The 27747-nt window shown below is 40.7% G+C and overlaps 2 protein-coding genes across 14 annotated transcripts in view; both read right to left on the reverse strand.

Annotated features, from left to right (window-relative positions):
* The window catches only part of MFN1 (mitofusin 1), a 37444-nt gene extending 26792 nt beyond the window's left edge, over positions 1-10652 (reverse strand). For 2 of the 7 annotated variants that reach the window (XM_036349591.1, XM_036349586.1), the window contains exons 1-5: positions 10533-10652; positions 9143-9261; positions 6114-6249; positions 3784-3946; positions 1359-1483 (exon numbers count right to left, since the gene is read on the reverse strand). In XM_036349591.1, the coding sequence (XP_036205484.1) occupies positions 1359-1483; positions 3784-3946; positions 6114-6249; positions 9143-9254 (536 nt within the window). In that variant the 5' untranslated portion in view covers positions 9255-9261; positions 10533-10652. Of the gene's footprint in view, positions 1-1358; positions 1484-3783; positions 3947-6113; positions 6250-9142; positions 9262-9360; positions 9501-10228; positions 10501-10532 lie in introns of those variants that run through there. The other 5 variants (XM_036349588.1, XM_036349589.1, XM_036349587.1 and 2 more) reach the window with 5 other exon arrangements.
* A 1910-nt stretch (positions 10653-12562) lies between these two features.
* ZNF639 (zinc finger protein 639) lies at positions 12563-24589 on the reverse strand. 7 transcript variants are annotated; one of them, XM_036350154.1, is made up of 6 exons: positions 24332-24589; positions 20448-20518; positions 19456-19540; positions 18144-18254; positions 15960-16094; positions 12563-15821 (listed from the first exon to the last, which is right to left on the reverse strand). In XM_036350154.1, the coding sequence occupies exons 3-6, from the start codon at positions 19511-19513 to the stop codon at positions 14668-14670; spliced, it is 1458 nt and encodes a 485-aa protein (XP_036206047.1). In that variant the 5' UTR covers positions 19514-19540; positions 20448-20518; positions 24332-24589; the 3' UTR covers positions 12563-14667. The 7 variants fall into 7 exon arrangements, with proteins under 7 accessions (XP_036206047.1, XP_036206043.1, XP_036206044.1 ...); XM_036350150.1 differs by having other exon boundaries at positions 19456-19524; positions 24332-24587; XM_036350151.1 differs by lacking the exon at positions 24332-24589 and adding an exon at positions 24116-24308 and having other exon boundaries at positions 19456-19524.
* Between the last annotated feature and the right edge of the window lie 3158 nt (positions 24590-27747).

The raw sequence follows: 27747 nt of genomic DNA on the forward strand, positions 1-27747 counted from the left end.
GTTTCAATCTCTCTCTCCTTCCCTCCCTCTCTGAAGTCAATAAAAACGTTAACACGTTAAGCACCCAGTCAGTCACCGGTGACTGACACTATACTTTCTGTCCGGAAGACAAAACAGGCTGGCTGCTTAATGTGTTAAAAAAACAAAATGAAGGTGCTTGTCCGTCCAGTATAGCTCAGTGGTTGAACATCGACCTATGAACTAGCAGGTCATAGTTAGATTCCAGGTCAGGGCACATGCCCAGGTTGTAGGCTTGAACTCTGGCAGGGGGCATGCAGGAGGCAGACAATCAATGATTCTCATCATTAATGTTTCTATTTTTCCCTCTCACTTCCTCTCTGAAATCAATAAAAATATTAAAAAAAGAAAAGAAGAAGAAATTAAAAAATAAGGTTCTAGCAACTACATTCAGTACAGCTCACAAAAGACTAGGTGCTTTATAAGCATAAATAATAAAAAATAAAACACCCTCTACTAGACATAAATATAGTGTACAATCTATACTATAAAATTTATAGTGCAGCTATCCCTCAAGTTGGCTTAATGTGTCCTGAGACAAGTTGGTGAGTTGATAGGTAAGTGTGATGGATACATTCTGACCATGAAATAAAAACAAAGTTAACTAGCTAATATTACTCTATTTAAACCAAATATTTTTATTTCACAAGCATCTTCTCTCTCATCTGAGCTATTTCTATTAATTGGAAAACTCTTCCAAAAGGAATGCCTGTCCTCAAAAAACAAAATGGGTTCCACAGATCACTGAAATTTTAACTGAAGAAAACAAAAGAACACATAAAAAATAATTTAAGTACCTTTTTTGGTAAATGACATTGCTTAACAGACATGAATTATCATTTACTAAGCATTAGTGTAGTAAGGTGATTTAAAAACATATATAAATGCAAATTAATGAGAAGAGTTGGAAAAAAATTCCAAAAGTACTTGATTAATTCTTGACCAATGAAAAGCTACATAAATTGTCCAGTGAAGTTATTTTGGGAAACTTGATCTCAAGAATAAATTAATTACTAGTTTTAAAAATTAACTATTTAGAATTCTCTACCTAGGTACCTAGATTTACACAAACTATGAAGTCAATCTAGAGAAACAAAGAAATAAGACAAAAGTAACTATCCTTGAAATTTTTTATAATAGAAATACTGATAAATTGGCACTTTTATGATATGATTAAGATACAAAAACAAACACCTTATTTGTTCTTTAACAGTCTAGAAAATAAGAACAAAGCAGCAATTGAACATTTTAAATTTTTATGTACTACATGCTAAGGCAAGCAGCATTATTTTACAAATACACCTTTACAAAAAGAAAATGCAATTCATATGTAATTTTACCTGTCTACTAAAACCAGGTCATCTCTCAAGAGGGCACATTTTGCCTTTGGCCAAAACACATGCACGAGAGAGCCAGCTTTTAAGTCTTTATCCATATGCAGGGCATGGGCCAGCTGATTAACTGTCTAAAGTGGGAGGAAAAGCAAAAGCAAAACATTTACTTGTAATAAAAAAGAAAAATAGTATAATTTGGCATAACATTTATTTTTGTAAATATGCTAAGAATCAGAATTTTAAATAATTTGAAATAAAACCATTTGAGAATCTTGAAAAACCCAAGTTTTAGAATTACCAAATAGAAAAAAAAAAGTGATACCCTTAAAACAGTTTATTCATACCATTCTGCAAAAATAATCAAGGCTGTAAACATTCTAAATGTCCTCCAAAATAGAACTTGGTAGTGGAAACCTATGCAGTCTCAGAAATTGATATTACATGTAGGAAAATAAATGTATATCAAGGGGAAAAAAGCAAATCAGGAAATAGCACATGATAGAAAGCCATTCTGCTTTAAAAATACAGAGAAACACAAATTTAACTCTACACCAAAGGGCTTCCATTGGTTTTTGGGAAGTGTGTGAGTTTTGTTTGGAGTTTTTCTTTGTGTTTATTTATGTACTTTCTGACTCTTCTAAAATGAATGTGTATTGCATAGAAATAACAAGGAATAGAAGAAATGTCATTAAGGAAGAGCATCAGCACTTATACCTCTGTGGTTCATTTGTGATCTATATCAAATTGTAAAGAGGAACATCTATTTTCAAATGGGCACAACAGTCCTGATCATGGATGAAGTGACTCTCCATCATAACACTATTAGGTAGGTTGTGTTGTTTTGTTGCTTTCCTAAAGTTTTTGATAGAATTATAAACTTGTACTAAAATCTTGATGTCTCACTTATAAAATTAAAATAAAAGCATCTATTTACAAAACTGTGGTGAGGTCTGAGTTATTACAAGTACTTTGAACAGTTCCTGGTAGCAAGTGTACAATGCAGTACTAGCTATTACTGTTGCATTTCTTTTACTAAGTTAACTATTCAAACATGAGCACAAGACTCAGAGTCTACCTATACCTTAAAGCAGGCCACTACTTGAGGTAAACAAATTCAAATTTTGGAGTAAGGGAGAGGAGTAAAAGAACACAAAGGAAGAGGACTGGAAATAGAGAGCACAGATCAGGAAAAAGAAATGATTACTTTAAAATATCACAGCATACCTGACTTGAGGATCTAAAGCCACAGGCAATTTGAATTCTAATTTGCTAAAAATCTTGATTTCACAATAAATTATTCCTTCATTTGTATAGGTTAAAAGTTTAAAGAAATCGTTTCATAAATTTTATCTCATTCCTCAGAACTACTCTGAAGGGTATTACACAGACTGAGTTATCTGATAAAAGATCAAACAGCAAACACCAGACCCATGAATTCACCTACAATTTACCAAAAACTAAAATGGTATAGATCTTCAAACATTGAACTTCTGCATTTGTGGGACAGAAATTGAGACTTAGCCCAATTGGAGTGGCAGAGTGGTTGAATGTTGACCTATAAACCAGGAGGTCAAGGTTCGATTCCCGGTCAGGGCTCATGCCTGGGTTGCAGGCTCAATATCCAGTGTGGGGCATGCAGGAGGCAGCTGATCAATGATTCTCTCTGTTTCTATCACTCTGCCCCTCTCCCTTCCTCTCTGAAATCAATAAAAATTTATTTAAAAACAAAAGACTTAAGAAAAAGTGACTGTAGTGAGAAACAATGCCTTTAACCAGTAGTTCTCATTCCAGTCAATTCTTACATCCAATGTTTTTTATTGTTTTTAGCTGAAGGAATCTAGTGGTACTGAATCCATTAGGAAATTTATGAAAGGAAATTTTCTTTAAAAAGACTTCAACTTTTTCTTGGGACATTATTTTTAAAACTTAGTAAGCTTTTTCTTTAAAAAAAACAAACAAAACAGAAACAAAAACAAAAACCCTCACCTGAGGACATGCTTAGAGAGAGGAAGGGAGAGAGAAGGAATGGGAGAAAGACAGAAAAATCAATTGATTGCCTTATGTAGGTCCAGATATGCCCCGGAGGGATTGAACCCACAACCCAGGTATGTGGTCTGACTGGAAATTGAACCGGAAACCTTTGGGTGCACAGGAGGCCACTCAACCAACTAAGCCACTTCGGTCAGGCATTAATAAGCTTTTATCTTTTATTAACTTACATTTTAAGTTAAGGTAGGGTTTCTTATCCCAGTAATTTAACTCTGAAGCAAAAGAATTTTAGAGAATTTAAAATATTACTGATGGTTTTAAAAGCCATGAACAGATATTAATGGTTCTTCCATCTCCAGTAATGCAGGCATCTTATAATTCTTTTTTAAAGAACTAGGGCATGGTTTAAAATACATTATATTGCTAAGGTCAAATGTAATACCTTCACACTCTTTTTTTCATCTGATCCTTCTGTCATAAGATAGGCTCTATCTCCATCGGTTCCTTCAACACTCAGTAAGCAGTTGGTTGTATGGCCAATCCCACTGGGGAGGACTTTATCCCACAACATTGCATTGATAACAGAGCTCTTCCCACTGCTTGTCCTGAAGAATGAATATACAAAATCATGAAAAACAAAACATAACAATAAAAACTTTGTTATTTTACTGGGTCTAAGACTGACTTTTCTAGAATTCAAATTTAGTTAAAATTTCATCAGATGGTATTTTTCATAAAAGAGTTGATAATTTATACAAATATTAGCAATGTACATTTCAGAAAGATAAAGTAGAGGAAAACAAATCCTACCTTTCCCATAAAGCTATCCTGGCCTTCTCCTTCTTGCTTCTTGGGGCAATTTGTAATTACAGCCCCAAATTCTATGAGACTACCCAGCCCAAAATGTGGTCTAATGTCCCATGTCCTTAAATCCACAGTGAACACCTATTTCTCCTTCTCAAGCAGGATAACTGAGGCGTCAACCTCTAGGATAGTGGTCGCCAACGGGTGGTTCACAAGGTCTGAAAGGTCGGCAACCGCTGCTCTAGGAAGCCTTTTCCTTCCCACTCTTACTCCACCTTAACCTGAGGTAGGGCCTCTTTAGTAGATCTACCTCATCCTTGACTCTCAAAGACCTTGAGAATATATGATTAAGTGGGAGAAGCAGACAATAAAAACATAAAACAAAAATAACAGAGCGCTGTAACACTGTTTTAAAGGACATAAACAGGGTGATTTAAAACAGAATAACCGAAAAGGAATATTTAACAGTGAAAAGGAAAGGTTTCTAAGGTAGTAACATTGAGGATGAGATCTGAAGAAAAAGAAGGAGCCAGACATACACAGAATAACACAAAGAGAATTCTATGAATAGGAAATTGCAAGTGCTAAAGCCCTAAGATGGGAAATAGCTTAGAAGACATGAGGTGTAGTGAGTACATAAATGGCTCTATTGGTACATAGCGCATATTTGAGTCACCAAGTATGAGCTAGTCATTTGTCTTTGCATCCCTGGTGCCCAACAGAGTGCATGGTACTTAGGTAGTTAACAAATGATCCTTAAATGAATGCGACAGAGATCACTCTATCACTCCAGTGGGTTACATAAGAACTGGCACTTCCACCCTAGCCGGTTTGGCTCAGTGGATAGTGTTGGCCTGTGGACCAAAGGGTCCCAGGTTCGATTCCGGTCAAGGGCACGTATCATGGTTGCAGGCTCCTCCTCAGCTTGTGCCCTGGTTGGGGCTTGTGAAGGAGGCAACCAGTCAGTGTTTCTCTGTCTTTCCCTCTCTCTTCTACTCTCCCTAAAAATCAATGGACAAATATCCTCGAGGATTAACAACAACAAAAAAAGCTTCATTAATTCTCTGCATAATACCTTGTATCAAAATTATTCTTAAAAACAAAAACAAAAAACTGCCTACTTCCTACTCTCTGGGAATCATTGCGGCTGAGAATCCTTTCAGAAGACATACCTGATAATCAATAGAAGCTTAAAAGAGTAAGTCACAATTATATATATCATTATCTGCATTTCTATTCTTTTTTAAAAATGTTTTTATTGATTTTAGAGGAGGGGAGAGGAAGAGGTAGAAACTTCAATGAGAGAGAAACATCAACATAGGTTGGCTGCCTCCTGCACAACCCCTGCTGGGGATTGAACCTGAAACCGAGGCATGTGCCCTGATCGGAAACCCAACCAGCGACCTCTTGATGTATGGTTTGATGCTCAACCACTGAGCCATAGCAAGTGTGCTGTATTTCTATTCCTATAACTGGCCAATTCTTAGATATGAGCATCCTTAAAAAATAAAAATATGGCTGAAACCGGTTTGGCTCAGTGGATAGAGCATCGGCCTGTGGACTGAAAGGTCTCAGGTTCGATTCCGGTCAAGGGCATGTACCTGGGTTGCGGGCACATCCCCGGTGGGAGATGTGCAGGAGGCAGCTGATCGATGTTTCTCTCTCATCGATGTTTCTGACTCTCTATCCCTCTCACTTCCTCTCTGTAAAAAATCAATAAAATATATTTTAAAAAAATAATAATAAATAAAATAAAAATATGATTGACCTCCATAGCTTCATTTTATATCATGATCTAAAATAAATTATCTTATATGCTAACAGATTTACCATAACACAGCCAGAAACTGTTGTGGGAGAAGGGGGAGAAATAGCACTTGCTGGAACATCAAAAACAAAGCTGAGCCTATTAGAAAAAAAAAGCTGATTTCTGGAAACTACTCTTGAGAAGAAATAATAAAGGATTACCTGCCAAAAAAGGCCACTTTCATGTGTCTCCGAGACAGCACCTCGCCAATGATGGAAAGCTTGTTTTTATACCCCCGTATTTCTACTAGATCATCCTCAGTAGCTATTCGATCAAGTTCTGAATTCCTGTACGTTGCTGCAAAATTGCAATGGTATTAGAAAAAGTGATACAAATGAATATTAAGAATTACATAATGTAATACCTAAGATATGCGTGTATTTTGGCTCTGTTCTATACTAACATGCCATTTGAAAAGTAAAAATGCCTATATCTCAATATTTGGTAAAAGATAAATGCCTTCTTGCAATGGTTCATAAGAATCCTGCCCAAAAGAATGTCAAAATTATTAGACTTACAGGGGCCCAATCAAAAGGGTATGTTTGTTATTCATCTAGGTCTCAAAAATACAAAACAGCCAACTAAGACAAAAATGTATTTCTGAACAGAGTAACTAGAATATGCACTTATCATTGTCCCATCCTGACTGAATCTTCAAATCTTGAGCTGAGAAGAGGGATACAAATGTTAAGAGTAAAGTTTGAATGGACACCCCCCAAGAAACAAAGACATGGTTCAAGATCTCCAAGCTAGGTAAGACTCTGCTACCTTATCACTTCTTATCTGCTACCCACAGGGATGACAAAAACAACTCACTTCACATGAAAGAGAACTGTAAATTGAATCCCACCCCAGCCCCAACCTCACTTCCCCAAGGATAAGCCTGGATTTGAAAAGTAGAAAAGCCCTTCAGTTTTGTTTTTATAGGATTATACAGTTATGCTTACAGTTATATTTTTGTATTTCAATTTTGCAGGCAAAAACATGGGAGATTCATTTGGCTAACTGGAGACAAACTGTTAGGGGGTAGAAATAGAATACTGGGGACTAGCTAAGAAATAAAATAAGAAATATTAATCATGCTGTTAACCCTGATTGTTTTGTTCTGATTAAAGAAAGCACATTCTAACCTGACTGGGAGTTGTATGCCTCCGGGACCTAAGAGTCAACCTTGAAATGTGGTCCACCCTCACTCAAGAACTGTTTAATATCAAGAAAAGATTACAACCTTATTGTCCAAACAATGGAGTCCCACCCCAGCCCACCTTGCCTAATTCCCTATGCCTATGATTCCTGCTTCCCCATGTAATCTTTGTCCTACCCAATATAAGCAGCTGTCTTATGGGGGCTGCAGAGCAGATTTTTGTGGATGACCTGTTGCTCTCCCATACCACTGGCATAAACGCTCATATGTAATTCAATCTTGTCTCTGCTTAATTGGCTCAAGTAGTGACAGGCAGCTGGACCCATTGGTTCTCCGATTACAAAACAATGATAGAGCTTACCGAAGCGGTTCTCAACCTGTGGGTCTCGACCCCTTTGGCGGTTGAACAACCCTTTCACAGGGGTCGCCTAAATATCTGCATGTCAGATATTTACATTACGATTCATAACCGTAGCAACATTACAGTTAATGAAGCAGCAACAAAAATAATTTTATGGTTGGGTCACAACATGAGGAACTGTATTTAAAGGGCCAGAAGGTTGAGAACCACTGGCTTACCCAGTACTCATCTAATTCAACTTAAGCCTTACATATCTCATCATACTTTTCAAGTGCAGTAATAAAATACATGGGATCTGGTGAATAAAGTGAATGAATAAGTACAATTATATTCACCTCTGTTTTTTATTTTATTCTTGTTCTTCTATGTTCTTCCTGATTTATTTGCTTTGTCTCTTTTCATAACATTTTTTTTTCCTGAGGTTCTAAAACCAGTAAAATCAAATTCAGATTTTTAAAGCTGCTATTCACTAGCTCCGAGCATGACACTCAATCTATAACTAGCTCATTACACAAAATATATTTAATTTTATCTTCACTTCCTATCGTTTTAGAATAAAATATGATTCAAAGTCACTGTTCCAGTTCAAATTTTTCCCAAACTGTAAATATAAATGTTCTACACCAATACTTCTTTTTTCTCACTCCAACAAAACTGTAATTGTGTTAAGGTTTGGTGACAGAGACACCATAGTAAGGCATGATCCCTACCCTTAAAGGAGCTCAAAATCTGGTGAGGGAAAGTAAGGAGGGAAAAGTAAAGTTTGATTCTACTAATCTATTGATGTGTCCCAATTGTCACTGGAGAGGTTTCCGGAATCCCTCCCTTTTCATTGTACCCTTGAAGGTCATGTAATCTTAAGAACCAGAGAAGTTTTAACAGTTATCTCCAAGGCAGTAATCCCAAGCAAGCCACTCCTATCCCCCTTGTTTGAACAGTTACATTCATTTTAGGAAGACTTTTTTGGTTCTTTCCCACAGCATCCCGCCTCATTTGAGAGGATAAAATTGGCCTGAGATCTTGGCTTAACTACTGAGTTGGGGAGGAGATAAGTATAATGGCTAACTGTGGGCTGCCTACTTTGTAGTCTGGGCATTTACTAGCTTTGTGGAGAGAGGAAGGAGAAAGAGACAAACACTGATGTGAGAGAAAAACATTGATAGGCTGCCTCCTGCATGTGCCCTGACTAGGGATTGAACCCGAAATCTAGGCATGTGCCCTGACGGGGAATCGACCCCGCAACCAGCTGGTGGACAGGAGGACACTGTAACCAACTGACCCACCTGGCCAGGGCGTCTTGGGCTTTTTTATCTGTAAAATGAGTGTGATTAAAATTGTGCCTCAGTGTTGATATGAGGATTAAATAAGCTATTAGTGTTACTGATTTGAGTTAATTATAATTAAAATGTACTTTGTATAATAAATGAGTTATTAAGTTTTTAATGTGTTAATATAATAAAGTGCTAGGATAGCACCTCACCTACAAGCACTTATTTCTTAGTTGTTATTAATTCCATTTTATCTTCCTCCTCTCGAGGGCAAAAATAGGTGTTATTTGTTACGGTATCTCTCATGGCATACACCACCGTGCCCCTCTATTTGTGTTCAGTAACTAAGGCTGAAAGAATAAAGCGCCGCGGCCTATTTTCAACAGTCCTTATTTGAAACACTTAAGAGACACTAACCTTCAATAAAATGTGAACCTTGAGTAACAAATTCCAGTAACTGGTCAAAAATCGCAGTAATTGCCTTCTTAGCCAGCACAAAGCGTTTCAGGGGAGAAGCAGCTTCTGCCATTATGCCACTGGGAGGGAGAAAATAACAAGTCAGAAGGGCACGAATTAACCTGGGTCGCAAACACCTGCAAATCAGCGACACTTCCCAGCGACACTGGTGAACTTACCCGAGGAAAGGAAACCTCCTGCCGAGGCTGTTTGCACAGTCCCTGGCGAGCAGGGTTCCAGTCCGACAACCGGAGACGCTCTGGGGTGGTATGCCGCTAAAACAGGTGAAAATCTTGGCTGCAATGTCTACTTTATTTCCCTTTGGAGAAGATGAAGCGAACTGAGGCTAAACTGCGACTACATGCGACTCTTAAGTGCATCGGCAACAGGGTTCGCGGGAAGCCGAGTTCACAAAGGGTAAGGGATTAAGTTCCTCGGCCTGGCGCTCCAGGTGGGCGGAGGTGGCCGTGCAGGGTGAAGAAATAAAATTCCAAGGCCATACTTGCACACTGACGTTCGAGAGACGCAGCTCTCACAACGAGGAAGAAGGGCAAGGCTTACAGCGAGCAGTGACGTTTCCAGCCCAAGAACTTCAAGGAATAGAAGTTCAAAGGGGAAAAATGTCCCCTGACAGCCTCTCATGAAAAAGGGCACTAAACCAGCGGTTCTCAACCTGTGCGTCGCGACCCCTTTGGCGGTCGAACGACCCTTTCACGGGGGTCGCCTAAGGCCATCCTGCATATCAGATATTTACATGACGATTCATAACAGTAGCAACATTACAGTTATGAAGGAGCAACGAAAATAATTTTATGGTTGGGTCACAACATGAGGGACTGTGTTTAAAGGGCCAGAAGGTTGAGAACCACTGCAAATACACACACACACACAAAACAGAAGAATAAACACCCATCCTGCGTGTGTGCGTGTGTAATGGAGCAGAGCGGGCACAAGGAGAGCTGAGGATCGGGAACCGACCGGGCGCAGGAGCCGCGTGGGACAGGCGGGGCGACGGCAGCGCCCGCTGCAGCCCGGGACAGCGCCTACCTGGGGGAAGGCCTTCCACGCCGCGCGCCGCGGCCGCGGGACCCCGCCGGCAGGGCTAGCGGCCAGACCCGCCCCGCCCCGCGCGCCGTCCGGACCGGGCTCCCACTTCCCGGGCTTCGGCCTCGCGGGCTCCTCGGGCCGGACCCGCCCGCCGCCCCACTCGCTCGCTCCCGTCCCGCAGGACCGCGGCGGCGGCGACTCGTCACAGAGCACCCGGCGCACGACTCCCCGCCCCGTCCCTGGCCGCACGAAGGTCACCCCGGGCGAAGGACCCCGGCCGGCGGCCAAGGCGGATGACACTCACGCTGTCCCGGCTCCCCCTCGTCACCGGCCAAGGTACTCCAGCCAGCTGCCCGCACTCCGCCTCATCCTGCTCTGGCAGGCCGGGCAGCGGGAGGAGTGTCCAGGGGGCGGTAACTTCCGGTCCCACGCCCTGACGGATTTTGTTTGGCTCCCTGGCCGGAAGTGCCCCTGCGTCGGGCGCCATTTTTGTTACGGGCAGAAGGCAAGGTTTGTTGTGGGTAAAGCATGCTCTCAGAGGAATGATTGGTCGTTGACCCTCCCTCCCCTCTCCCCCCACTCCAGCCTCCTCTTGATTCTCCCTTTCGGGTTGGCACACCTCTGCCCAGCCTCATCTGAGCCGACTGCCAGGGCTTGCTGAGGGAGAGCTGAGGGGAGGCCGGGGGAGGTGGGGCTGGAGCAGCCAGACCCGCGGGATCCTTCTTATGCTGACATAAAGGAAAGCCCCCTTGGGCGCACTGCCTGAACTGGGTTTCTGTGCGTGGAGCACAGCTGTGAGTGGTGTGTTGAATTACTTTAGAGGTGAGACGTAGGAAATTAATGCATCCTTGTCTCTTGCTTCTCAGACTTTGTAGTGAGGAATCGCCCGGGGATCTTGTTAAACTGCAGATTCTGAGTCGATGGGTTAACATCCAGGGGAGCGGCTGCTGCTGGTCTGTTCGGGGCTCAACACAATTCCTGAGGGTGTCTTTCTTTAGAGCTGGCAAGTGAGATGCAGTTTTGTTTTTAATTCTTTATGGTTGAAAGTATTACATATGTCTCCTCCCCACCCCCCTATTGTCTATGTCCATTGGTTTTGCTGGTATGCATGTTTTTTTTTTTTAAATATATTTTGTTGATTTTTTACAGAGAGGAAGGGAGAGGGACAAAGAGTTAGAAACATCGATGAGAGAGAAACATCGATCAGCTGCCTCCTGCACACTCCCAATTGGGGATGTGCCCGCAACCAAGGTACATGCCCTTCACCAGAATCGAACCTGGGACCCTTGAGTCCGCAGGCCGATGCCCTATCCACTGAGCCAAACCAGTTAGGGCAGATAATGCATGTTTTGAAGTGAAGCCGCGTCATCTTCCTGAGCCTGAGGTTCTTCATCTATAAAATTGGAGTACTAATAACACCTACCCTGTTTGTTGTGAAAATGGGTCAATATGATGTAAAGTGCTTAGTACAGTGTTGGGCATACAGTAAGAGCTGGATACATATTTTTCTTCTTATGGACAAAAAAAAAAGGGGGGGGGGGTTCTGTGGAAAGTCACATCACAGGGTAATCTGATCATAAGGTCCTAACTGGGCAGGTCATGGTGGATAGTCACGCCCCAGACCTATACTTCCTTATTGGAAGGTTTTAAGCCAGCCCTGCCCCTTTCTTGTGCATCTCGGTTAACACACTTAGCCCCCCTGTGCATTCTCCAATCTTCCTGGCATCCCTTCATTTTAAATGTAAAGAATTAAATAATTCAATTCTTTGTAAATCAGATTTAAAAATTAGGAATAGTGTTAATCTGTTGAAAAAGAAACGCCTATATATACTATGCCTGCCAACAATTCAGCAACCACCTAAAAACCTGCTACAGGCCCAGTGAAACTGAGGAACTATTATTATGTGATGACATACATTCAAAGAAACCTAAGCAAGGTGATTTAAAATAGTAAAACTGGCAAGTTTACAATAGGGAGAGTCTTTTGAGTAGTGCACAATCACCTTGAGATTTTGGAGGACAAGGGAAATGCTTTGGGATTTCAAAAGTAGTCACTCATTGCAAGGTGGAGATAAAAACAGCAAGAAAAAAAATGACCCATCACTACTGATCACTGCAAAGAATTCTATTGTAGTACTAATAAAAAATATTCATACTTGAATTGTGGTTCAAGTCACAGAGTACAGTGGAAATGCCTGTCTTTGAGAGGAAAAAACCCAATAGTTAGAAAATTTTCTTTTTAGGTATGATTTTCCAAAGAAGTCCTTTAAGTAAAAATATTGCTGAGCTACCTCAGCAATTTATAGTCAGTCACAGACTTATTTGAAAGCTGAATCAAAGCCAAAAGTTTTTATTGGGACAAGCAGTCAGTGGGATGTCACTTCAAGCTGCAGATTCATCAAAAACACAAAATGTTTGTATGTTTTTAAAACTTAGATTTAATGTTTAGTTTCATTACAGTTTTTTTAAATTTGATTACTAATACCCGATCAAAGCAAAGCAATAAATTACAGAATTTTACAAAACCAATAAGGCATTACTTATTTAAGGTTTGTTTCCTGAAAATCAAATTCCTGGAGTTTGATATATACCAAACAAGTGTAAAAACAGACTTGCCAAGAAGGCATCTGAATGGCTAGGTTAAATAGCCATGAAAAATACCCCAAGGACAAAGCTTGGATTTTTATGTAACATAGTGTAATGGAAACATTAGAACAGAAGCCAAATAACTTGGATTCCCTCCTGTCTGCTCTAATGGTTTTGTGTCCTTGACCCAACAATAACCTAAGTTTCTATTTATACAAGAAACTTAGAAAATCAGAGGGTTTAGATGAGATGGTTTCTAATTTAAACTATTATAGTTTTAAGTCTTCTAAGAAACACTTGTATGTGACAGCTCTACCTGGAAAGTTATAATCAGATGGGATGGCAGTTTGTAAGAAGACAGATAAACATACATGACAAAACAGTAGAGAAACAAATGGTTGGTTCTAAAAGTACTTTTTGCTGCCAACTTTTTCAAAATAAATTCCTATTGTTTTTGAAGTGGAAAAATCATAGGTCATAAATTGGTTTCTTCAACTTTATCAATACTCCTGAACAATATTGTTAGCTGCAGTTTTTATTAAATTGGAAGCCAGTGATATGCAAAATTTTACCTTCTTGATACTATTTAAGAAGCTGCTTTTGAATTGTGGTGGTTGTGTCTCCCTCCTTCCTCAGAATTCATATGTAGAAGTCCTAGGCCCTAGTACCTCAAAATTTGGCCTTATTTGGGGATATTGGTCTTACCATATCCAACATGACTGATGTCTTTGTAAAAAGGGAACATTTGGAGGCAGACCTGCATATAGGGAGAACACCATGTGAACATGAGAATGTCCATCTACAAACCAAGGAGAGGGGCTCAAAACAGATTCTTCCCTCACAGCTCCCAGAAGGAACAAACTATGCCAACATTTTCAAATTCTAGGCTCTAAAACTGAGACAATACATTACTGTTGTTTAAGCCACACAGTTTGTGATAATTTGTTATGGCAGCCACAGCAAACTAATATAGAGCTAAGATTATTTTACCTTTATCAAAAGTAATTTGTATGTTATCATGCCAGCAACCCCTCATCGCCTAGATCTTCCTAATTCTGTGTTACTACTTCAGTGGAATTTCTCAGTCAATAAATAATTGGAAATCAAAAATTTGGACATCACTTTGCAGTTGTATAACTGAAAATGAAATGTGAACAGGTTAAGCATTATGAAATGTTACTTTTTCATTGTCTCATCCCTTACCAATTCCTCCTCACCCCCCCACCTTAAATTCTTGAACATATATACACTATTTAATATATATAAGGACTAAAATAAAGTGAGAATTAAAAAAGACTGCCAAGAACACTGGCCTTCTAGTGTTATTAAAAGAATCATTCAGATGGAGAGCCCTGGGAATTACTGATGGGGAATGCAAAGGGAGGGTCTGGGTTCTTATTGATGGGAGTACCAGTAGACTTAATTGTATATTATGTTACATTTTAGTTTGGGTACTGTAGTACTTTAATGTCTTCATACGTGAAAAACTAAGCTTGTCTTGAGTTTTAAAAAGTTAACAGCACCAATGGTTATGGAAGGAAAACAAGTCTAGTATTTTTAGTACATCTGGTTCTTACCCATTCATGAAATCAGAGCACATGCACAGGATAATAGACCCTAAGAGTGGTTAAAACTATGAGCTACCATGCACTGAAAATATCGTATTTTGGATACATTCATATACTAAAAAATGTAGCCATGCCAAAAGAATTAGACAATTAAAAATCTTGCTTGTTAAAGGCAGTTCTCATAAATTCTGTTTAACAGAATTTAACGTTAAAAATCATCCTTTTTAACATCTTCAAAAATGTTGTATTTATTATTTTACATTAACATTATGGAAGTTAGAATAATCAAGTTGTCTCATGGACTGGAATATGACTTAATAATTCCCTTTCATTTCCAAACCTCATCAAGCAGTCACTACATTTATGAGGTAAGTCAGCCGAATGCTTGAAGTCTAGGTGAATTTTAAGATCTTCAATTTGTCCTGTTGAATATTCACAGTATTGACATAAATAAATCCCTTCAGATAAATGTGAATTTAAATGTTTGCAATATTCTAGCATACTTGAAAAGCCTTTGCCACAATCATCGCAAACATGAGGAAAAATTTTAGTATGTTCAATAGCAACATGCCTGTTAACATTTGTATGAAGTCTACTCCGAAAACCACATACTTGACATACAAAGAAGTTTTTACATTTGTCAAAGGTAATTTTGCTCAGGAGGCTGTACTGTCCATGCTCTCCATTGTTATATTTGTCACTTAACTCTATTAATTTACATGCATGTTCATTTACCACATGGCTATGCAAGTCTTCTGGATCATTTGTTTCATGTTCACAGAACTGACACAAGTACTGTTCATCACAGCTGTGCTCCTGGAAATGCAGGTAGAGCTCACTGCTTGAGGAGAACTGTACGTCGCACTGCTCACACCAATAAAGGTGATCACTAAAATGGGTGTCGGCAATGTGCTGGCTGAGGTTCTCAAAAATTACTGTCTTATAATCACAGTATTTACAAATGTAGGGATCCTCTTCATGCAGTTTGGCATGTTCGATCAGAAGCATGTTGGTAGAGAAACTTTCCTTGCACACTCGACACACATTTGAATCAGTACGCTTATGCTTCAGGATCATATGCTGCTTTAAATCAGAAAAATATTTGCTGTTGAACTCACAAAGCTCACATTTATAGAGGCCACTGCTATTAGCTCTCAGCAAAGGCCATTTCTGCTGGGCAGTCACATTCAGAGCTTGGCTCTTGTCAAGAATTTTGCAAAGTTTAGCCGGTGGCTCTTCATCAGTTTGGTCTTGGAGACTCTCAGAGGAATTGTTTTCTGCCTCTAAGTCGTAATCTTCAGAAATTGCATGCACTTCTGCAGCGATTGGAACATCTTCAGCAGTGTGAACTTCTATAGGACTCTCCTCTTGAGTTTGTTGGTTGAGTGATTCAGGTGAGTCACACTCCTCATCACAAATTTCAACATCGGCAGATTTTTCTGAAAAATAAAGCAAGCCTATTATTACTATTACTAAATAAAACCTACTAGTTAAATAACTGGCAAAAATTTATTTTATGCATTATCTCTTCATTGAGCTATAAAAATATGCAAATGCTATTACTTAGTTTCCCTAACCTGTAGAAAAGGCAGTGTGGTCTAGAATTCTAAGTACGGGACTGGGAACCAGATAGTTCTGATTTCTGTTTCTGGCCTTGACTCCGTCTGTAAATTTTGGCAAATCATTCGATGTCTCTGTATCAGAATCATCATCTGTAAAGAGAAGTTTGGAAAAACTTATTGTTTGTATCAAGTATTAAATGTTAAATATTATAACACAAAGCACCAAATATTTTAAATATAATTTTGAATTCCAACAGGAATAAGGACTTTCATTTGAAGATGTTACGTATTATCACAGACACATAGAAAATCTGTCCAAACAAGCAAATGTTTTTGCTCCCATGCCCCATTTGGACTAGAACACATTTTTTAATGTTACTGAACTTGAATAAGCCTTTATCCCCTCAGCCCAGCCCCAATGTTTTAAAGTTAGCATGGATAAACTGAAATACAGGTCAGTAGAGAACACTAGGCTTCAACCTAACATCATTGTTATTTTTTAATGTAATTTTTTAGAGAGAGAGGAAGGGAGAGGGAGAATGAGATAGAAACACCAATGAGAGAGAAACTTCTGATCAGATGCCTCCTGCACACCCCATACTGGTGACCAAGCCTGCAACCCGGGCATGTGCCCTGATTAGGAACAGAACAGATAACCTTTTGGTTCATGGGTCAATGCTCAACTACTGAGCCACACAGGCAGGGCTGTTGTTTTTAATATACTTTATTTTTTAGATGTTTAAGATTTACTGAAAAATTTTGAGTAGTACAGAGAATTCCCACATATCCTGCATTTCTCCACTATTAACATCTTAATATGTACATTTGTTACAATTCATGACCAATGCCGATAAATCCTTACTTTCTCCAGATTTCCTTAGTTTTTAGCTAATGGACTTTTTCTGTTCCAGGATCCCATATGACATTTAGCTGTCAAGTCTCTCTAGGCTACTGTTAGCTGTGGCAGATTCTCAGACTTTCCTTGGTTTTGATGACCATGACAATATTGAGAACAGATCGGGTATTTTGTAGGATGCCCACTATTAAAATGTGTCTGTTGTGTTTGAATGATTCAACTGGGATTATGGGTTAATGAGAGCAGACCAGAGAGGCAAACTGCCATTTTATCACAACTTGTCAAAGGTACATTTGATCAACATGATTTATTACTGCTGATGTTGACTTTGATCACCTGGTTGAGGTAGTATTTATCAGATTTTTCTTCTGTAAAGTCATTCTTTTACTTTCATTTACTCTGTGCTTTGGAAGGGGGACACTACGTAGAGTCCACATTTCAGAAACCAGGATTTACATTCCACCTCCTTGAGGGAGGAGTAGCTACATAAATAATTTGGAATTCTTCTGTACAAGAAATTTGTTTCTTCCCAAGTCTTATCTGGGAGAGGTCAGTAAGCAGTAGGCATTTCTCCAAGAAGCCCTAGTTCCTTTCACTGGAGAATGATACTAGACACCAAGATCCCAACACTAGATGTGCTTGCTCACTGCTACTGGGTGTCATTTCTTTTATGCCCTCTCAGACAATGAAACAAAAAATATATGTTTGTGTATACCACCACATTTGTATAAACATACCTATAAATATTTCTGTATGTTACATCTGTGTCTATATCAAGCCAACATGAGTTCATACTGATGTCTCTGACTCCATATTATTTTTAATAATTTATGTTTCTGTGTCTGTAACAGGACTCAAGAAAACTGAGTATTTTGATGGTTACAGAGGAGAGAGAAAACAAACCCAAATTGTTATCATTCATTCAATGCTCTAGAAAAGAGAAGCCAACAGAAGATGAAAGATTGAAAAAGACCAAATTCTTTACTCTCTGTTCTTTCCTTCCAACTATGCCCTCCAGGCTGAAAGGTATAGTTGAGTGAAAGAACCATGTATAACACCATTTTTAACTTTTAACCATAATACTCCCAACTCTGCATCACTCCAACTTTGCCACCAATTCCTAGCCAACTAAAATAGATTTAGGAAAATGTACTTTTTATTATATATCTGAAATAATGTTAAAAATTAAAATTCACTTACTTTATTACAAAAAAGTTTTCTTACATTTAAACAAATTTAAACAGTTGCCCATTTTGAAATCATAATTCACCCACATTTTTAAATAAGAAATGATTATAAAAGTAATTTAAAGAAAAAATATTTTGGAAAATATTAGATAATACCTTTGTTGTCAAAATATTTTAAGTCTGGTTGTCTCATAGAACAGACACTGTAACAATGATCAGAAAAAATGCCACTGAATCCATCTGCAATTCTGCTTATTCCAGAGGAATCTGAACATAAAACAAAATTTTTAAAATTTCAAGCATAGTAAACACATATACATTGATGACAGCCACCCCTTTATCCAACAGATGTAAATTTTTATAGTATCTGTAATAAAGTAACAGTTCCCTCAGTTCTGATAGCTTTTATATTTCAGACCTGATATTAACATTGAGTTTTGAAAGAACCACAAATTATTCAATATAAAAATATAATATTCTGAAGCATATAAAGATACCTTACTGTCTAAATCCCACAAAATAAAAATATGCAATTAATGTGTTAATTGCAAAAAAAACCAACAAAACAAAACAACCCCAACAACCCCAAAACCTAAATTAACTCCCTGAAGACATTTTATGAAGTGCAAAAAAAGCACTAATACATAGGAAAAATGGTGGGAGGACCAGTTAGGGCTTCTGAATAGTGTAATTTCAAGTCTTGTCTGGGAGGAGTCAGTAAGCAGTAAACTAGATTTAATTTCCTTAGGTGTGAAGAATGTGTAGGTTGGGTGGGCTAACAGGTATGCCTGAGATTGTTCCAAGTACTGTTCATGGGAGGTATATTACAGATGACCACAAATATCTCTTTTCCTTTTTTTAAAAAAAGAATATTTTTATTGATTTCAGAGAGGAAGGGAAAGGGAGAGAGATAGAAACATCAATAATGAGAGAGAAACATTGATCGACTGCCTGCTGCATGCCCTACACTGGGGATCGAGCCCAATACCTGGGCATGTGCCTTGATGGGGAATTGAACCGTGACCTCCTGGTTCATAGGTTGATGCTCAACCACTGAGCTATGCCAGCTGGGCAAGACCTCTTTTCTGAAAGTAATATATAGAATAAAAATTTTTTTTTGCAATGTGAAAAATATCTTCTAACAAGGTTATTGTTGTGCTTAAGCACAAGGTTGGGAAGCACACAGACACATTTCAATTATGCTGTATAAGTACCCAACTGTTGATATTTAATTTTAAATGTCTATAAACCTTTAAGTTGTGAGGATTAAATGTCTATAAGTTCTGATGTGTACCTAGCACGTGGTAGACAAAGAAGAACTTATATTCAGAGAACTTATTTAAAATTTTCTCTTATTTAAAAATTGATTCAGATATATAACTTTTATCTGATCATTTATGAGACAATAGATTGGAATACAATTGCATGGAAATTAATCCATGGCTCAACTTTAAAATAATTCACTAACCTGAATAACGAGAAGGGTGTAAAGTCTTCCTTTTTCTTTTTTTAGGGTATTCATTCATATCTTTTCAATCTAAAAATGAAAAAAACTTAACAAATATGTCACAAATAACCATTGTTAATCCTATATAATAAAAGGGTAATATGCAAATCAACCAAATGGTGGAATGACCAATCTCTATGATGTGCACTGACCACCAGGAGGCAGATGCTCAATGCAGGAGCTGCCCCCTGGTGGTCAGAGCACTCCCACAGGGGGAGTGCCGCTCAGCCAGAAGCTGGGCTGACGGCTGGCAAGCAGGAGCCTCTCCTGCTTCCGCGACAGTGCCAAGGATGTCCGACTGCCAGCTTAGGCCCACTCCCCCGAGGAGTGGGCCTAAGCCATCAGTCAGACATCCCCTGAGGGCTCCCAAAGTACAAAAGGGCACAGGCTGGGCTGAGGGACACCCCCACCCCAGGGGACTGTGTCTGCCGCCCCGGCAGGGCTGAGGGCACCGCCATTTTTAAGGGTGTGATAGTCAATTAGCATATTCCTTCCTTATTGTCTGTGGGTGCTGCCATCTTTGAGGGCGGGGCAGTCAATTAGCATATTCCCTTATTAGCTGTGGGCACTGCCATCTTTGCAACAGTGTGAGGGTCAATTAGCATGTTCCCTTTTTATTAGATAGGATAAATTGTGCCTATGATAACATACTAAGAATGAAACAGGTGCATTTTTTAAAACTGGGAAAATTTTGATATAGTTTTCAAGCAAAAGGTGAATATGATCCCTTAAAAATGTATATTTTCACAAATCTGTATTGATTCCCTGGCTTCCAGGAAGAATATCCATCACACTGAAGCTCAAAATATAATTTTCAACAAAAACCCCTTTTCTTATAAGGCACCTTCAACAATCTCCTGAGAACAAAACATATATAGCAATAACCAATGTATAATTAGATTCTCATGGACTGTTATAAAATTGACTCATTCGTTTTACGACATTCCACTTACTGGTATAATTCTTAATATGGAAGTGAGGAAAATTGAATTACAGCGAAGTTTTCACAGATGGTAAAAAGTACCTGTAGGAAAAATATGATATAAGTCACAATGTAGTTCATTTCTGAGACTCAAGAATACAACAGTACCAAGATCTTTAATCAATTGGAAAGTTATACAGAATTGAAGTATAATATTCTTTTGAAGATGCTGTATTAAGTACTCAAAACTGTATATATTGCTAAATATGTAAGTATGTCATATTTCTTTGAATGAATTTACCTTCTAAAGCAGGGGTCCTCAAACTACGGCAGGCGGGCCACATGCAAATACAAATATTGTATTTGTTCCCATTTTGTTTTTTTACTTCAAAATAAGATATGTGCAGTGTGCATAGGAATTTGTTCATAGTTTTTTTTTAAACTATAGTCTGGCCCTCCAACGGTCTGAGGGACCGTGAACTGGCCCCCTGTTTAAAAAGTTTGAGGACCCCTGTTCTAAAGCTATATCTTAACACCAAAATAGGAATGCAATTCTGCATAAATTTATTCAGCCGTAATAAAAGCAAATACCAAATCACAGACTTTTACTATTTAAGTCCTTATAGATTACTTACTAATAGAAGAATAATGATCACTTATTGAGCACCTATTATTAACCAGGCTATGTACCTTCTCTCATTTAATCCTGTGATATGCAAAATCCACTACACTCTCAAAATCATTAGTGGTAAGAAACTGAGGCACACATTATTTTTGCTGCTTCACAAAGTCCTGGGTATATTAGCACCACAGGGGATGTCATCATTTGGTAATAAGTAGTGCTTTTTAGTTTACTGAGCATTTTCCTAACCCTTATTTTATTTAATCTTCACAACAATCCTATGAGGTACATAGAGGAGCCACTACTAAACCCACTCAATATTACTGATGATGAAACAGACTCAGTAAAAGTCAACTAAGTGGCAGAAGCAGAGATAAAAAACACACACCAAAAAACCCATGGGTTTTGAACAGCTAACTGTGTGAGTAAATCTTCACTGTCAATCTCTGCTACCAGCAAGTTACATCTTGCTTCCAGTTCTTACTCAGCTACCAATTCAGAGAAGGGGGAAGGGAATCACCGAAAGAAATTGACAATCATGAGATATATAGAAATGATATCAACATATATAATGCCTCACCTAACAAAACAAATAGCATTTCTTGAGCCCATCCCAATCAAGTGCATTCAAAAGTAAAAGAAAAACTGTTTTCATTTTTATGTAATAAACCAAAATTTCAAGACTTTTTCTTAATACGTCTTTTTTTACACTTCCAAAATGTAATCAGCCAAAAGCTTTTTACTTCACTAGGCCTGGCTGGTGATCAGGGCCGATTGGGGCCTTCCTTCCCCAGCTACTGGCTGTCAGCTGCAGGCCGGGGCCTGCCTTCATTCTGCGCTGCCTCCTGCTGGTCAGTGCACATCATAGCAAGCGATCAAACTCCCAATCTCCTGGTTGAACACCCGAGGGGACCCTTGGCACATTGGCCTTTTATGTATATGGATGTTCTAAATGCGCTACAGGTATCAGGGAAAACACTGAAAACTGGCAGCCCAACATGTTCAAGTAGCCTCTTTTTCCTTCACAATATACTTCAAATTCTTTCGAACATGAGGAGTAAAAAAGAAAAGGAAACGGAGGATGGCATTAAAATTAATGTTGCAAGCTGGTCTGGATTCAGACTATTAGGTGAAATAGGATCACCTTGAGCAGAAAAAGATTTGACTCCTACTTAGTGCTGAACAGTATCGAAACACTTATCAGACCTCCTTTCAGAGAGATGGTAAAATGCCCACTCAAGACCAAAAATTTTTAACCATCCTTTATTTCAGCAAATGCTTTCATGTGCTTTTTGTATGCACAACTGCCCAGATGAAGAAGTTTAGCTTTTACTTAGGGATGTCATGTAAACATTTACTCACTAGTCCTTATCTCATGGGGAAGATTCTGAATCAAACTACTGATACATGTCACTGCAGGAAAATTAGAAAAACATTTTTAAAAAATATTTTATTGATTTTTTACAGAGAGGAAGGGAGAGAGATAGAGAGTTAGAAACATCGATGAGAGAGAAACATCGATCAGTTGCCTCCCGCACACACACCCTGCCCCCACCCCCACTGGGGATGTGCCCGAAACCGAGGTACATGCCCTTGACCACAATCGAACTCAGGACCCTTCAGCCCACAGGCCAACGCTCTATCCAGTGCCAAACCGGTCAGGGCTAGAAAAACATTTTTAAATTAATCAAGTCACCTAGCATCTATACACCCAGAAAAAATACTATTAACATTTTGGTGTATAAACTTCTAGACATTTTTCTATTCTAAGATATACATTAATTTGCATGTACAAAAATGAGATCATGCCACAAGAAACTATTTTAAAAAGCAACTTACAAAATACATGTCAGGCCCTGGCGGGCTTTGCTCAGTGAGACGCTCAGCTAGCAGAGGAAGGGTCTCGGTTCAATTCCCAGTCAAGGGCATGTACCTAGGTTGCAGGTTCGATTACTGGCCCGGGTCAGGTGCCTGCGGGAGGCAACCAATCAATGCCTCTCGTTCTCTCTCCTTCCCTCCACTCTCTCTCTTTTTCAACAATAAGAATATCTATGCACAAAACAGACTACACATAGTAGGCACCACCTTGTCTAACGGCCTTTCAGGCCATGTAAATATTCTGTTCCTAATTAGTATAAAAATAAAACAAGCATGTACAATAAAAGGCTACATTCTAATACTAAAGCTTTAAAACCACGTCCTTTTCCGCCAACATTTAAAAATAATTATATGGCCCAGCCGGTATGGCGCAGTGGTTGAGCCTCGACCTAACAACCAAGCGGTCACTAGTGGATTCTCGGTCAGGGCACGTGCTCGGATTGCGGGTTTGATACCCAGTAGGAGGCGTGCAGGAGGCAGCTGGTTGGTGATGTTTCTCTCCTCAATGTTTCTCTCTAGATCCCTCTCCCTCTCATTCTTTCTAAATAATCAATGAAAACGTACTTTAAAAATAAGTAGATGTTTTCCAGGTTTCAAATGAATTTAAACACAAAAATGTTGCAGGAGAGCTTGAATTAGAACCCACTTATATGTATGTCCAACTTGTGTCCGTCTTTGCCTCTGCAAAGAGAGAAACTGCTTCAAATTACTCGTGTTCCTCAGTTGTACTGAAACACACCGCCCCCCAAATCAAAAGGGGTGCATGAGCACCCTAAAGAGGCTTACACCACGGGCTGCAGCTGCAGGGCCCGGACCCAAGCCTGCTCGCTGCGGCCGCGCTGCAGGCGCAAGGTCGGGGATGTGTGGCCGGAGGGTCGCCCTGCCGCCTGGCGGGGCCCGTGGCCAGCGTGGCACCCACGGGCGTCGGCCAGAAGCCGCGGGACCTGCCCGGCCCCGCCTGGGCCCGGAGACTAGCGGGGACTCCCAAGCCCCGATACTAAGGGGCCCGGGGACCCAGGTGGCGGCGTCGCCCGGGGGTGGAACTGCTGCGCGATGGGGGAGGGGACCGCCATCCCGCCGGGAAACGAAGGCAGCGTCTCGGTTTCCCGGACGCCATCCGGCCTTTCCCGCCTCCTGGGGTTGGGAGCTGCGCCCGCACGCGGTGCCCCGCGCCGCCCGGCCGCCCCTCCCGCACTCACCGGTCCCCGGGCTCGCGGGCCAGCCGGGGCGCAGCTCGCAGGCGGCGGGGGGATGGCCGGAGGGACCGCGCAGCCCCGCCCGCGGGCTCAGGGTGGCGGGCGCCGCCGCTCAGGCCCCGGCGCTCCCGGGCGCCCCGCCGGGCCGGCCCGCTCCCTCCCGCGCGCCCCACACCCGGCCCGCCAGGCCCCGGGCCCAGCTCCGCGGCCCGTACTCACCGCCCCGCTCCGCGCCTGCGCCGCGCACCTCGGGGCCCCGCCGGGAGGGCGGGAGGTGACAGGGTGAGGGTGGGGGCAGGGGACCGGGCCGCGCGGCTGGCTCACCGGCCTGGGAGGGACCACCGGCCTCCAGCCCCGGGGGTGGCCCGGCGCCCGCGCCCCCTGCCGGCACCTCTGCGCCGCCGCAGGCCCCATCGGCGCGGGGTGCCGCCCCTCCTAGCGGGGCGGGCGATCCATCCCCGAGAAAGGCTGCCCGCGAGGCCGTGCGGGGAGTCGCCCTGCCCGCGCCCAGCCCTGCCTCCCTCCCTCCCGCCCCGGAAAAGTGGGAGAAGCGCATCGCGCCAGCGGCCCTTGCCCACCGCCTCCTCCGGGGGACGTGCGGGAAGGATCCTGCGCGGGTGAGGCTGGGCACGTGGCACTGCAAACCCCTGCCGTGGCAGCAGCCCGCAGGGAACAACGGAAAGGGCAACCCCCGCGTCACGGTGTTACTGACGTTGGTCGGCGAGCCTCACGGGGCTGGAATGCTGTCCCCGGCCCGGCCCGGGGTGAAACTCTGGAAGATCGCGAGTTATTATTAGGCTGCAGCCGGATCCCTTGGCTCCCGAAATCTTGGTGGAAATAAACATGCAATTATAGGGATTGGATCAGTGGTGGCGAACCTATGACACTGCGAACTCATTTTTTTGGTTGATTTTTCTTTGTTAAATGGCATTTAAATATATAAAATAAATATCAAAAATATAAATCTTTGTTTTACTATGGTTGCAAATATCAAAAAAATTCTATATGTGACAGGCACCAGAGTTAAGTTAGGGTTTTTCAAAATGCTGACACACCGAGCTCAAAAGGTTCGCCATCACTGGATTAGATGATTTGATTCCTTTTCCTTAGTTTCTATGAGCAGATATAGAGAGGGTTAAACTAAATAAGCACAAACAAACTTGTGGATACGGGTTCGAAAATGAAGATGTCTGGCCGGGCTGGAGTTGCTCAGTGGTTGAGAGTTGCCCCATGAACCGGGAGGTCGTGGTTAGATTCCCAGTCAGAGCACATGCCCAGGTTGCAGGCTCCATCCCCAGTAGGGGTTGGGGGCTGGATTCCCAGTAGGGGTCCTGCCAGGAGGCAGGTGATAGATGATCCTCATCATTGATGTTTGTATCTCTCCCTCTCCTGAAATCAATAAAAACGGGCTTTTTAAATTTGGTTTTGTTGTTGTAATCCTCACCTGAGGATATTTTCCCATTGATTTTTACAGAGAGTGGAAGGGAGAGGGAGAGTGACATAGATTGTTTGCCTCCCACAGGGGCCCCAGGCCAGGGCCAGGATGCAGCCTGCAACTGAGGAACCTGCCCTTGACCTGAATCAAATCTGGGACCCTTCAGTCATATGGGCCATTGCTCTCTCCCCTGAGCCAAACTGGCCAGGTCTAAAAACACTTTTTTTTTAAATGAAGATTTCTGTCCAAGAGTGGCCATATATTTAATCTTTTTGACAAGTTGAGATGGTTAGTTCCAATTTACAAATTAGAAGAGTGAATTTATGAGGGTCTAGAGCAGTGGTTCTCAACCTTGGCTGCACATTAGAATCACCTGGGAATCTTGTTAAATGCAGCCACGGTTGAGTCTAGGACCTAGGTCTTACTCATTTTTGTAGCCTCAGCACCAAATTGTTAAGTGGATGAATGATTCCCATGTGGATTATCAGGTGCTCAAGGTCACTGGGATAGTCAGGGCTGTAATCTGGCTCATTTTATCCACATCCACATCCACAGTGCTTTTTCTGATTGCCACATAGGTACCAACCAACAGCTGGATAGTAATAATCACAGACCTTACTCCAGAATCCCTTCAACTACCTCCCAGGAGGTAAAGCCATAGTTGCAAAACACTAGTTTGTGAGGCTCAACTCTTATGGCCTCATAACTTCTATGTGTGCTCAGCCTAAATAAATGAATATATACGCATGCTGGCAAAGCCTGAATACAGTAGGAAGAGATTTAATGGCATTTTATCCAAGTCTAGTTAGTACCTGGCACAGAATAGGGAATGCACACATGTTTGCTGAATTTATAAAGAGAAGTATGTATGTATCACTCCCTCTTCTTGGCTGGTTGGGTTGTTGCCCAATCTGATACAGTGGAAGCCACAAGGGGGTGTTATGGGACCATTTTAAATTACTGTTTGCTCATTGTAGCCAATGCCAAACAAAACCTTCACATTCTAAGGTTGAAGTTTTATTCCAAAACATACATTTCATAGTGAGAGCAAACACCACCCTCATTATTTAAACAAACAAGCCCACACTATTTACCCAACAAAGTAAATAAGGGCATCCCAGTGTTTACATGTCATTAAACATAATCATGAATCAGAGGCAACTTGAGATTCTGTGATTGTATGTTTTTCAGTTTGATTTTTAAATCTTCCTTTTTCTATTCTTCCTCTTGAGGATGGTGGCTGTGAGGATAAAACCCTCAAATCTCAAGAATACCAGTTTGTTTCTCTTTTCTATATTCTATTTTAGAATATACACTGAGTGGCCAGATTATTATGACCACTCCATCAGTACAATGAAGTGAATTAGTTATGCAAATGATAATAATAATAATAAAACCTTAAGAGTATTTGCTTAGGAAGTTTTCAATATTCAGTATTTTTGGAAGTGTCAATGAAGTACTGATGGGGTGGTCATAATAATCTGGCCACTCAGTGTATTTTGTTATATTCTGTTATAACTTTGACTGAGGGGATATTGAATCATCATTCTTTCAACTTTTGGCAACACTTTGTAGTACAGCTTATTTTTTTCCTGATTAGAAAAAGGATGCATGGTTACCACATAATGGAGACAATGGAAGGATATGAAGAACAAAAAAAGAGGTATATGAAGAACAAAAGAAAAATGTATCAATTCTACACCAGAGCTAACCACTGGAAACATTTTGCTCAATATGTTTCCCTTATTTTTATATCTTTATCCATATAGATTTGTTTTTTAATTAAGATTTTATTGGTTTATATTATTTTGTAACAGCTCCCCCCTCCCCCCATTTCACATAGCATGAACATTCGTTATGCTCTTAATGCTAATTGCACCTTGGGATTCCAATATAAGTGACCATACAGTTAGATAGTGGACAATTAAGTTGCTTCCATCTCTAAAAATGCTCTGCTGCCCTGGCTGGGCTTGCTCAGTGGTTGAGCATCGACCCTACCTATGAACCAGGAGGTCATGGTTCGATTCCCAGTCAAGGCACACACCCAGATTGAGGGCTTGATCTCCAGTGTGGGGTGTGCAGGAGGTAGCTGATCAATGATTCTCTCTCATCATTGATGTTTCTATCTCTCTCTCCCTCCACTTTCCTCTCTGAAGTAAAGAAAATATATTTAAAAAAATAAAAAGCAATGGAAAAAAAT

This window comes from Myotis myotis, unplaced genomic scaffold, assembly GCF_014108235.1.
Source record: "Myotis myotis isolate mMyoMyo1 unplaced genomic scaffold, mMyoMyo1.p scaffold_m19_p_2, whole genome shotgun sequence".
Classification (NCBI taxonomy): Eukaryota; Metazoa; Chordata; class Mammalia; order Chiroptera; family Vespertilionidae; genus Myotis; species Myotis myotis.

Coding starts and splice junctions, on each gene's coding strand:
- ZNF639 (XM_036350154.1), bottom strand. CDS start 19,513: ATGAATGAATACCCTAAAAAAAGAAAAAGGAAGACTTTACACCCTTCT. Junction 18,255..19,455: donor ACACCCTTCTCGTTATTCAG/GTTAGTGAATTA, acceptor TTTTATGTTCAG/ATTCCTCTGGAATAAGCAGA. Junction 16,095..18,143: donor AAAATATTTTGACAACAAAG/GTATTATCTAAT, acceptor TTCTCTTTACAG/ATGATGATTCTGATACAGAG.